General features: G+C 38.3%; 1 protein-coding gene and 1 long non-coding RNA gene across 3 annotated transcripts in view; one reads left to right on the top strand and one right to left on the bottom strand.

The window, feature by feature from the left end:
• LOC121856235 overlaps positions 1 to 11,548 on the bottom strand; it is a 31,264-nt gene extending 19,716 nt beyond the window's left edge. For both annotated transcript variants that reach the window (XR_006086930.1, XR_006086932.1), the window contains exons 1-2: positions 11,462 to 11,548; positions 11,274 to 11,376 (exon numbers count right to left, since the gene is read on the bottom strand). This is a non-coding gene — a long non-coding RNA (uncharacterized LOC121856235). The remainder of the gene's footprint in view (positions 1 to 11,273; positions 11,377 to 11,461) is intronic.
• Positions 11,549 to 11,861: 313 nt separating this feature from the next.
• The window catches only part of LOC121856187, a 38,313-nt gene continuing 36,963 nt past the window's right edge, over positions 11,862 to 13,211 (top strand). The window contains exon 1 of the mRNA XM_042351530.1: positions 11,862 to 12,027. Coding sequence (XP_042207464.1) covers positions 11,941 to 12,027 — 87 coding nt within the window. The 5' untranslated portion in view covers positions 11,862 to 11,940. The remainder of the gene's footprint in view (positions 12,028 to 13,211) is intronic.

Genomic DNA, 13,211 nt, shown 5'->3' on the forward strand with positions numbered 1-13,211 from the left:
CCCTCTGAAGGGGTCATGAGCAGAACTCGGCAGAAGAGTATGCGCCGTCAAAATAGCTAATGCATTAGCTATTCCGTGCATCTACATAAAACACCTTATGTCAACCTCCTGATGGACTGGAGGTTCCATAACATTTCAGTTATGAAATCTCTCAAGATCTCCGAGTTGTCAACCAGTTGAAAATTCAGAAACTGTTCTCAACCCAAATGGGCATACAGAAGTAGTACAGGGGCCTCCCAAATTTGCGGTTCTCTATTATTCGCGGATGACACCCTGGATATACCCAAGAATGTCTGCTGGTAGTTTTAAAGTTGCCGTCATTTTTGCGGCTGGGAGAGGGAGCCATTCGTTCTAGAGACAGTAATTTACCTGTATTGTAAATATATGCGTGTGTGTGTGTGTGTGTGTGTAGATACACAAAACACATACAAATAAATAGTAATTGGAAAAATCCTCTCACAAACAACCAGAAAGAATTTTATTAAAAAAATGTGAGACTACCCTCAAGTCCGTGCTATATTACTTTACAGTATTAATAAAGCACGGACTTGAGGGTAGACTGTCACTTTTTTAATAAATTTGTTTCTGATTATTTGTGAGAGGATTTTCCCATTACAGTACAGTATTATGTATCTGTATACAGTACAGTATTATATATCTGTATGTGTGTGTCCACACACACACACACACACACATACATATATATACTGTACAATACAGTTAAAAGAAATAATTGTCCTAAAGGCAAAGACATAATGGGAATATACATTTCTTTCTTTGTACACAAGTCAGCAAATGTTATTCGCGGATTTGGCGATTCGCGACAATTTTGAGAACCTAATCCCCGCGAGTTTGGAGGGTCTACTGTACTACCTATAATATAATACAGATATACAAATTCTTTAGGGAGGGTGTCTGGTCATAAAATACCATATAATTATAGAGTACAGTATACAATAATTAAACCATTATTTTTCAAGGAAGACAATCTAACCAAGGCTAACCAAAACTACCTGAGAACTGTTATAGTAAGTTACCGTAGGTTTGGATTGTCTTCTGGAAAATCAAAAAGTAGCCAACTGTCCTATTTGTGGGTTTTCTTCCAACAGCAGCCACAGAGCAAAAAGTTCCGAGAAATCTGGGCACCCGGTAGATCTCTGCTCATAAGCAACTTTTCAAATAGTTAATAACTGTAAAACAGTGTAATGCTTTTCAGAAAGCTCTTCCATATTCTACCCTCCTTCATAAGTAATAAAAATATCAGTTAATATACAGAACATATTTCAATGCAAAGGGTAAGAAAAGGTGTGAAGTCAATCCAAATGAAATTGTAGGACTAACTATAGTACAGGTAAACCTTGATAAATGATGTCTCGTTTACCTATATTAAGACCATCTCACTATATAGTACAGTAGGGTCGGGATATATCACCAGATAAGGTCCAACGATGTTCGCTATATGTTAAATCGCGATATATAATTACTGTACATGTAATCAATGGGGAAAATAGGGTTAGGTTCTGGAGACCCAAAAAAGTGACTAAACTTGACTTAACGAGTTAATTTTCTTACTAACTAAAGCACCAATGAACACTAGACTCGGGAACAACAGGCTATTTCAGTATCAATATCAAGGAAAACCAGACTCGGCAGTTGACAAACCATCCTGGGAAAACTAGACTCGGCAGCAGACGCCACACTGCCACCCTCACTTGACAATCCCACACCTACATAAATGAACACCAAAAATATTAGTTACAGTATTAAATCTTTTCCATTATCTTCACTTCACTTTTCACATCACTAGCAACCCATTTACACTGGCTTTAGAAGTCATAATCTGCACCAGACTCGGCAGTTGACGCGCCCTCCCGAGAACAACAGATGACACACTGCCACCCTCACTTAACAATCATAAACAAACAATCCAAAAATATTAGTTACAGTATTAAATCTTTTCCATTAAGCTTTTCATTATTTTTACTTCACTAGCAACCCATTTACACTCACCTTAGAAGTCATAATCTGCAGCAGTTGGCTGTTTTCTCTTCACTCACTCAGAAAGACTGAGCGGGCGAGCGTGAGAGAGCAGCCATGGTGGCGCCTCTGGTGAGCAAATAACGCATTTGTTTGCCATGGCGGTACATTTGTAAATTTTCCTGTCCGATTTCCCTCGCCAAAAAAAAAAAAAAAAAAAAAAAAGCTATATATAGGGAATTTTCGATAATTTTGGTAGCAGACATATAAATTAAATTGTTATATAAAGTCGCGATACCCCTGTATATCCCAAACCTACTGTATGATAAAAAAAAATCGCTTTAACAATATCCATTGGTTGGAATTTTGTTATCTCTAGCGCAAACTATGGGTTGCATACAGTACTCATTAATTGCTGTCTTGTAAAGATTCCAGCAATGCAAATTATATTTTTATACGTCAAGTCAGTGACATAAGTAAACAATATTTATCCCTATGCACCACCATAGGTAATGCATCCCTGGCTGCACTTTTTTGTTTTCTATTGATTTTGTAAGAGCAGGAATTCTCTGTCAGTGATACATGTGTGTTTCGGGACCGGCTGGGAACATATCCCATTGAACCCCGTGTTATAATTTTTTTTACGGGGAATAGCTCACCCGGGCACAAGTCATTAACCCACAACGGGGCCTAGGGGGCGAAAAAATAAGAGTAAAAAGAAATTAAAAATAGAAAAGAAAAAGATTACTGTACTGTATATATATCTACACCACGAAGATGCCGGAAAACCATCTTTTTAAAGTGAGACATTGTATGAGTATGGAAACATAGAAGAAGGCAGAGCATTCCAGTTTGGCTGTGTGAGGAAAGAAGGATGTACTATAAGGGCCGACATCCACAGAGAAATGGTGGGCACTGCGGGAAAGACGAGTGTTACGAGCCCACGGCCTTGCCTGCGGTACACAGGATGCCAAATCCACCGAACATTGCCCGTTAAAGTACGTACCTGTAAAAGAGGGAGAGTAAAGCAACAATGCGGCGAAGAGAAAATGAAGAAAGATTATCTACGATATTTCACTTAGCGATGGGTCTTTCAGGAATCTAACCCCCATCGTTTATCAAGGTTTATCTGTACGTATACAGTATCAACAGACGACTTGGGACACATGACCATAGGTAAATGATGGTTAGAATGTATAGTACAGTAAACTGTAATAGAAGTCAAGCCAACTGAAACAGTTTGACTAATTTCACAAATTACCCTTCTAGATCATACAGACAGATCAGTTTTACATAGTACAAGTAGAGTACAGAGTATACATGCCTTCCTGAAAAGGGCAACTTTAAATTAAAAGACAGTAAAGGCTCTGCAGTAATTTCTTCACTAAGAAATACTGTACAGTAATGCAAATGGGAGATTAGGTTCCTGGGAAAAAACTTTTACCTGATAATAGACGTGAAATTGTAATTAGGGTAAATTTTAGGGGTAGTTACTTGGTCAAATTTTTTTTTTCAAAAACACTCGAAAAACTATATATTGCATACTTACTCACTGTCACCTAGTGTACTAATTACAATCGTCCCGTGAGCATTAGCCCAATATAAATAAAATCATTCAATCACTACTACACACTGTCAATCCTCGAAGAATTCATTGATGTTTTGTTTTAAAATCATCATCAATGTGTTACGGCCATATTCCTTCCATGCTTGTGTGGGTTAGCTTCAACTGCCTGATGGCAGCTGTTGGGTAAAACCAAAATGGGATGTGCCCCCACCCATCACCACAAACCCAGGGTGCCATCCTAGAAAATGCAGCAGAAACCAGGGGATGGTGACCTGGTTGCCATCAGGCATGTTGAAGCAAATTTTATGACTGGATGTCCTTCCTAATGCCAACAACTGGCACTACTCCCTGAGGTAATCAAAGACTACCCACATATATACTGGTAATTACCATGTACTGTAGAGTACTGTACTCTATTGGTATCTGCAGATTTCATTTCTTTTCTACTTCATTGATGTTTGTTTCCATCACAATAAAACTACAGTAAATATATTAAAACCGTTTTAACCAAAATATTTAATTCTAAAATCATGGTGCAGTACATCTTATACACCAGCAAATACATACGGTACTTATACTATACGAAATGCAATATACAGTAAAAATACAATTGAGAGCGTTGAGCAGTTCTTCCTTCTCATGGCCATTTATCAACTAACCACCTACCACCACCCAATGGTGAACAGTTTGTTCACCAACAACAAACTACTGTACTGTACTTTACAACCTCCAATTTGTACCCAAGCCACTATACTACAGGCACGGTACAGTGATATCTCCATTAGCCGTAACAATTGGTGTAGAGCACTTCCGGGAATGAGAGATTTCCAGGCAATGAGACAATTCTTTCAGAGCTGAAAAAAAATCCCTTATCCCCGGAATTTTCTGGGTACCATGAAAATTTTCTTCGAAGTTCCAGAAATTGTGCATTGTATCATCTCTTGAACCCGGAACGAAATCCCCCATCCCCAGATTTTTCCAGAAAATGTACCCCCCAGAAAATCGTTCCAAAATCCGCAATTTTCTGGAAAATTCCAGCCTTGGGAACGATTTTCCGAGATTATTTCAATTCCGGCTATCGGCGAATTTCGGTTTAGAGGAATTCCGGCTAACGGAGATATTACCGTTTGTATTTCCTGGTTTTCCCAATCTGTAAAAGTGAGTTGGTGACAGAAGGAGCATCCAGCTTTAAACTTGCTACAAATTTGCCTGATGATAACCAAGACACCATGCCATCAGGCAATCACAGTTAACCCACACAAGCATGGAAAATGCTGATAAAGCGCTGATGATGAAATTAGACATTGCAATATCACATGTCGGGCATTTTGGAGGCATGATCTTGGGGGTAGATTGACTAAAAATCACAAACTCCGATAAACTTCTAACAGGTAAAAATGTACGCAATTCTGCTGAGGTGGGAACACTTCTTGGGTCCTCTGTTCTTCCACATAACGTCCACAACAAAGAAAAGGTATGTGGTAAAAGAGGATGGCCAATAACACCGTAACAAAATGTGACACCAAACAAACACCTTACCACTTAATTTGCGACAGAATGATAAATAATGAATGTTAAGCAGGGAAGCCTTGTTTTCATGTTGCAATCACACAAATCTGTACTGTACAGAGCTAGATATAGTATTAGCTATAATGAAACACATCACAACACACAAACAGAATTATCTGAGAACTGCACAGTAGCTACCAGAATGTAATGATAATAGCATGCAGCCAAGAAGGGTCATTCTCCCTGCATCTTTTACCACTCAAAACCTGACTTCAACGTGTTGTGACATTTTCACTGTGCTGTGGAGGTGAAAGATGATCATTTAAGAATACAGTACATACTATACATGTATAGTGTGTATCATCACAGGAGAGTGAGATGCTGCCATCACTACCAATCAACTCTCACTCCCCACACAGTAAACATTATAACAACTGTACAACCTAACTCTAACACTTTATATCCCTCAAGCTCCCACCAACAGGCACTGATGATTTAAAAAACAAAAGCAGTAAGGGAGGACATCATCCCTCAGCTACTTTGGGGTGAATTAGCCATCAAGCCCCGGGAAAGACATCTCGAGCCCCTGGTGTCAGTGATGGTTTACAGGCCCTCATACCTCAGTTCCTCTAGGGCCCCCCTGCCACTTCATCTCACCCCTCTGTCCATAATACATTAAATGATTTCTCTATGAAATATAACCAAACTAAATTTTATAAGCTTTTATCATATGATGAGATCAATATTATTTTTTCTGCATTTATTATACTTCAATATATACCTGTACTGTGTGTGTGTGTTGACGGCAACCCTGGGGAGTATCAGTCACACTGCCTCCTTGTGTAACAAAGGCTTAGTATTCAGTGTGTTGCATCAGCACTGCTCCTAAATGGCTGTCAAGTCTATGGGCCTCACTTTCCCTCATTACTGGGACATGGTCTGATCCACATTCTGCCCACAGACCTGCAGCTCTTACTTTACATAAAATTTTCCAACTTTTCTTTATAGAAGTAACTTAATGTGAAAATCCCTTTACTGTAAAAATATGCCTTAATGGCATTGGCACCATGAATTAGCAATAATAATCTTATTCTTTTTATATAAGTAAACTATCCTTTCTCCACTTTCATACCTATCTGTATTAACCAATCCTGGTGTTCCTACGGTACTTCAGGTGCTTCATTCCCCATCCTTACCTTGGCTTTAAAACCCCAAATTAAAATTGTATTAAATTCAACTGCTGTGTCTGCTTCCTATAAATCTTCTAAAAAAAATTCTGCAAATATTTAGATACAATACTGTACTATATTCCTCACCGTCTTCTAAGATCCTATTACAGTACAGTATTAGTTTATGCCCTCTTACTCCTACACTTTGGGGATTTTTGTTTATAGTCCAAGGATTTGTTTAGGCCAGACAGTGCTTTCTAGCTCTTGGTGACTCTCAACCCATAAGTGACACAGTGTACTGTAGATGGACCTTAAGTGACATTGATCCCAACAAGAACACCAGAAAATTATCTATATAATACCTGTACACAGCATATGTGAAGCAAAAACTGAAAATCAGGGAGGAACAAAACCCAATGCCTTTCCTCACAAGATATGTATGAAGAAATAAAATAATAAGCAATGGGAAGGGATTTGTAGTTCATTCATTCTTAATCTGCCCACCACACATATACCGGCAGTATAATTTCAAAATAACATACGGTACGGTACTATCTACACATTTATACAATACCAAAATGCACTAACTCTCACATTAGTTTCCTGTTAACACCACCTCACACTTTATTACTGCTGAAACACTTCCTCTACTGCCACTGTAACACTATCTCACTTTACTGCTGTTGTGACACTATATAGTATCTCACTTTACTGCTGGAGTAACACTATACTGTACAGTATCTCACTTTACTGCTGTTGTAACACTATACAGTATCTCACTTTACTGCTGTTGTAACACTATACAGTATCTCACTTTACTGCTGTTGTAACACTATACAGTATCTCACTTTACTGCTGTTGTAACACTATACAGTATCTCACTTTACTGCTGTTGTAACACTATACAGTATCTCACTTTACTGCTGTTGTAACACTATACAGTATCTCACTTTACTGCTGTTGTAACACTATACAGTATCTCACTTTACTGCTGTTGTAACACTATACAGTATCTCACTTTACTGCTGTTGTAACACTATACAGTATCTCACTTTACTGCTGTTGTAACACTATACAGTATCTCACTTTACTGCTGTTGTAACACTATACAGTATCTCACTTTACTGCTGTTGTAACACTATACAGTATCTCACTTTACTGCTGTTGTAACACTATACAGTATCTCACTTTACTGCTGTTGTAACACTATACAGTATCTCACTTTACTGCTGTTGTAACACTATACAGTATCTCACTTTACTGTTGTAACACTATACAGTATCTCACTTTACTGCTGTTGTAACACTATACAGTATCCCACACTACTGTTGTAACACTATACAGTATCTCACTTTACTGCTGTTGTAACACTATACAGTATCTCGCACTACTGTTGTAACACTATACAGTATCTCACTTTACTGCTGTTGTAACACTATACAGTATCTCACACTACTGTTGTAACACTATACAGTATCTCACTTTACTGTTGTTGTAACACCAAGTTTCACTTTACTGTTGTTGTAACACCAATTTCCACTTTACTGTTGTTGTAACACCAATTTTCACTTTACTGTTGTTGTAACAACAATTTTCACTTTACTGTAACACCAATTTTCACTTTACTGTTGCTGTAACACCAATTTTCACTTTACTGTTGCTGTAACACCAATTTTCATTTTACTGTTGCTGTAACACCAATTTTCACTTTACTGTTGTTGTAACACCAATTTTCACTTTACTGTTGCTGTAACACCAATTTTCACTTTACTGTTGTTGTGAATCCACACTTTTAGCATTAGTGTGACTCGCATCTCACTTTACAGCTGCTCTAACAGCACTTATCACTATACTACTGCTGTTACACCATTTCTTACTCTGCTGCTGCTGTAACACTAGCTATGTCTAGGGCTGCTGTAACACTAGCTATTTCTAGGGCTGCTGGAACACCAGCTATGTTTAGGGCTGTTGTAACACCAGCTATGTCTAGGGCTGCTGTAACACCAGCTATGTCTAGGGCTGCTGTAACACTAGCTATGTCTAGGGCTGCTGTAACACCAGCTATGTCTAGGGCTGCTGTAACACTAGCTATTTCTAGGGCTGCTGGAACACCAGCTATGCCTAGGGCTGCTGGAACACCAGCTATGCCTAGGGCTGCTGTAACACCAGCTATGCCTTGGGCTGCTGTAACACTAGCTATGTCAATATGGTTGTACAAGGATGATCAGCCCAAGGGCCACCGAGGCATCATTTGCTTAAGGTATAGAAGCTGTTGCCAACACAACAACCACACCGTTAGTTAATGAGTTGCATGACCTAGTGTCAAGGAATAGTTCGAGACGACAACTCGCCAACTGCAATGGCTAACCATTACCCATGATCACGATCCACAAATCAATTAACATCCAGGTTCCTAATTACTGCTGGGTAGACAGAGCAAATGGCATAAAGAAACTTGCTCATAGTTTCACCCTGCCCGGGGATCAAACTCGGGGCCACTCACCTGTGAAGCGAGCAGGTTGACCATTGACTAATCGTTGTACCAATAATTCACTAAATGTCTCGCAGGATACAAGTACAGTAATTACATCACTGAAATCACTAATGATTATTATTGACAAATTTATGTAGATTCTTCACCCTTTTTGATCACACTATTGATATTACACTACAATTTCAAATTGGCAACCTCAATACTATATGTAATTCAGGTATGAAGATTGGCAACCATGGCCCTCCACTCTCAATGTTTTTAGACTGGTTATATTGTATACTGTATTAGGCAGGATTTTATCAACATTCAAGCATATATTGCATTATCTCTTTAGAACAAGGCTGTTGAATGCTGGTGTTGCAGTTTCTGGGTACAGTATTCCCTGGTAAAGGACTCACCTACCAGTAGTTTCACTTGCACACACACAGGGTAATTTTGGAGACAGCCATCACTTTGTCAGATTTTTTCTTCAGGATTTTCCTTAAACTATTTCTTCCAATGCAGAAAATATAAATATGGTGGAGGGAACAACATAAATCTGATCTTATGAAAAACATATTTAAATCTCAACACTAAATGTAGATGTTTATTGGCACTAAGGAGCTATTATATGACAGCAAACTTAACCCAGGATTATTAAACTAGGTTAAGTAGGCTTAATTTTTTTAATTACTAATGGAAATACTGTACAGTAGATTAATGCCCATAACTTTCCTAGCACAAACTAAAAAGAGACCACTATATTTCCTATGAAGATTTCCCAGAGTTCATGCACACTTTCCCTTGAACCTATATTGTACCAGTCAAAAATATAACTACAATAATAAAGCAGTAACCATTTCTTAAAATTATGTATATTTTCCTATCTTTTTTATAACCAAGATCAGTACAGTGCGTACTGTATTATAATGCTGTTAACCAACCCACTCGGTGATGTTGCCTACAAATGTCACAAAAAAAAATGTTGTTCTACTCATAATCTTGAATAATATAATGATCTTTACCCTTCATTATGGCTAACACCAAACGATTTTATTCAGCAGATAGAGACCCCCACACACAATGGGTTAAAGTTTAAGTATCTAAAAATATATGAATGGTGTATATTTTACACCATCTTTTAAAACAGGAATAAATTAACAATCATAACCTACATAACATACAAATTAAGTTAAGCCAAATAAGGTTATGTAAGTTCATTTTGCAGGTTCCAAAAGAAATACATTATACTGTAATCATGAAAGCAATTCTCAGGACTCCCGTTTTTTATTTTTTTATTTGTTTTCATTGCACAAAATCTTTGCTCATTATTTTCCCAAGATGTAAGATGATAGTATCCTGCTTTGTTTCTTATCTCCTGGGCTACCCTTGGTTAAATGTCTCCTGGGTTATCCTTGGTTAAATGTCTCCTGGGTTATCCTTGGTTAAATGTCTCCTGGGTTATCCTTGGTTAAATGTCTCCTGGGTTATCCTTGGTTAAATGTCTCCTGGGTTATCCTTGGTTAAATGTCTCCTGGGTTATCCTTGGTTAAATGTCTCCTGGGTTATCCTTGGTTAAATGTCTCCTGGGTTATCCTTGGTTAAATGTCTCCTGGGTTATCCTTGGTTAAATGTCTCCTGGGCTATCCTTGGTTAAATGTCTCCTGGGCTATCCTTGGTTAAATGTCTCCTGGGCTATCCTTGGTTAAATGTCTCCTGGGCTATCCTTGGTTAAATGTCTCCTGGGCTATCTTGGTTAAATGTCTCCTGGGCTATCCTTGGTTAAATGTCTCCTGGGCTATCCTTGGTTAAATGTCTCCTGGGCTATCCTTGGTTAAATGTCTCCTGGGCTATCCTTGGTTAAATGTCTCCTGGGCTATCCTTGGTTAAATCAACACTGTGTATGTATGAACTAAACCAATGTAAACTTATAATGTATAGTTGACTAGTGTGATCCTACAGATGCTTTGTTGGTCACCTCAGTTATTTTGATAATTTTTACTGTGGATTTTGTATCAGTTCATCAGTGTTTCTTAAATTAAATAATTATATGTCAGCACTACAAACAGTACTAAACCTCACAGCATAATACCACCCAAATGAACCAAGACTTTTTCATATAATTGGATTTTTTTTTTTTGTAACCGATAGTAACAATCTGTAGCTTATTCATCATCATTTTGTTTGGCCTTACAGTAATGGTTCTTTTTTTCAATACATAAATGTTTGAATTCCATAGTGTGAAGTTGAGGTGATATTTCCCTTAAGCAAGCATGACAACCACTTTGTATAATATAACCCAAGAGGAGCTTTTTCTCGAAAGGCTTAGTGGTATAGTCTAGAAATTTAAGCAGATGTAAGACTAAACAAACCAAATTGCATATCCTGAGAGCCTTAAAGTCAATTAAGTGAATCACCATCCATGAAACTGACGTGAAGCTCCCAACCACTGTGCACCGATTTGGATGTGCCAGTCCGAGCCAACAAAGAAGTTAATCTAAAGGGTCTTGAACTGTGTTAATTACCCCGAAAAGTTTATTCCCATTGCGTATAATACAAAGTTGCCAGGACTACTTACCTTCCCCTAGCAGAGTTGTTGTCATTGCCCTCTCGAGCCTTGCTTGCCTGGGGCCTGTTGTTTTTCGGCTTTTTTGCCCGTTTCTTCTTAGCGACCGCTGCAACTGAAAGACACATTGGATAGTAACTACCTTCAAGACTTTAAATGCTTATATTCACCTATATTTTCATACCATAAATGTTACTTACTGCGGCGATTCATTTCGGGCTTGGTGCTCATTTTCACTCGCCACGGGCCAAGTTCACCACTGGTTGACGGCACCAAGTGACGCCTCACATGCGCACCCTAACACCACAACCTTTATCACTCTTATTTAGGTTTACCAGTGAAAAGGAATGATTTATAATGATAATTACTATATCACTAATTCATAAAATTATTGTTTCAAGATGGGGATTTAAATTGTTGGAAGAACATACGTGATTATTGATGTACTCCTCAAATGAAAAAAAAAAGTTATATATTCGATAACAAGCCGATTGGTTAACCCTTTATATCTGAATGGACATATATTTGTTTAGTTACAGTGGATGATAATGAATGTGTTAATAGTTTAGTAGAGGTGCATCAGTCAACGGCTGGATCAGCTGTTCATCACAACACAAGGAGCGGCGCTGGACGGAGGAGCCATGAGACAACGGACGACGCCCACACTTTATTGTTAATAATGTCAAATACCGGGTGTCCAGCGAGGATTCCTGGTCTTCGTCAAAATGGTCGACACCACCTCATGCAGAAACTACATTTTAGAGAAGTAAGCTCGGAGTCAATGATAAGGTTTAGGCATAAATCGGGAGTCTCTTTCCTTGATCTCCCACTCATGGTCATGGCCACCGCTGTACGCTCCAACAGTTTAAGCTCAATTTCGTTATAATCGAGTTCACGAATTAATGGGAAATACTGACCGTCCTATGTATTTAAGTTATTTGTTATTGTAAGTGCTATAAAATTAACGATTATCTCTCTGTGCTGCAGGAAATTAGTGTGAAGCAGCTAGCATCTTTGCCGTGAAAATGGTCTCGATGTATTTCTCTCAATAATTAATTGAGTGTTTTAGTTTATGTTTTATGAACCATAGACTAAACTTAATGTTAAATATAAGTATTATGCAGTTGTGTTTCCCTTTAAAAGCCAGGAACCTGTACAATCATTTCTACATATAATACGTATGTCACAAAGCAGTTCAACATGTCAACAACCTAAGAAAATGACCTGTAATCTCTCGGCATGACTTGGTGTTATGTGTTAAGAATTAATTCAAGCTTGGCATAAGAAACTGTAGATGTTTCACTGTGAAAGCTGGTACAATTACTGTCAGGGACGTTGTGGCAAGTTGGTACTATTGTAGCTGTAGGTGAGGGGGTGGAGGTGGAAGAAAGGCTCGTGGCTGTATTTCTTTATATTTATTGGTAAAATATTTGCTGGTGTGTTTGAATTAATGTATATAACGAAAATATATTGGGGGATAAAAGAAGAAATGGGTGAGAATATATGAAAATCTAATTTTTAATGGCTGTGGGTTAATACAGACAACACAGACCCAACCTAGCATTCCTTGGATAGTTTTTGGTCATCTTACATATGGTTGGTCCATATTGACTTCTTTCATTAGTGGTTTAGTCCCATTGCCTCTTGATATAACTTAACTCAGGTGTCATTTCTCACAACCTCCCCCCATCTTATTCCTAGCCTACCCCTGTCTTTCCTCTTCTCCACGTTCAAACTCTTGTATCTCTTGACCCAGTTGGTCTTGGCCATTCATTCTACATGATCAAACCATCTCAGCCTACCTCTTTGCTCTGAACAGGCTAGGGTTTCCTGTCTTTCGGTATTACATTGCACATCCACCTCACTATTCTCGTTTCAGCTTGTTCAAGCCTGCATATGTCATCCACTTTAATTACCCGTGTATCACTGCCATACATCTCACGCCAGTTG

Source organism: Homarus americanus, unplaced genomic scaffold (assembly GCF_018991925.1).
Source record: "Homarus americanus isolate GMGI-L3 unplaced genomic scaffold, GMGI_Hamer_2.0 scaffold48016, whole genome shotgun sequence".
In the NCBI taxonomy this organism is placed as follows: Eukaryota; Metazoa; Arthropoda; class Malacostraca; order Decapoda; family Nephropidae; genus Homarus; species Homarus americanus.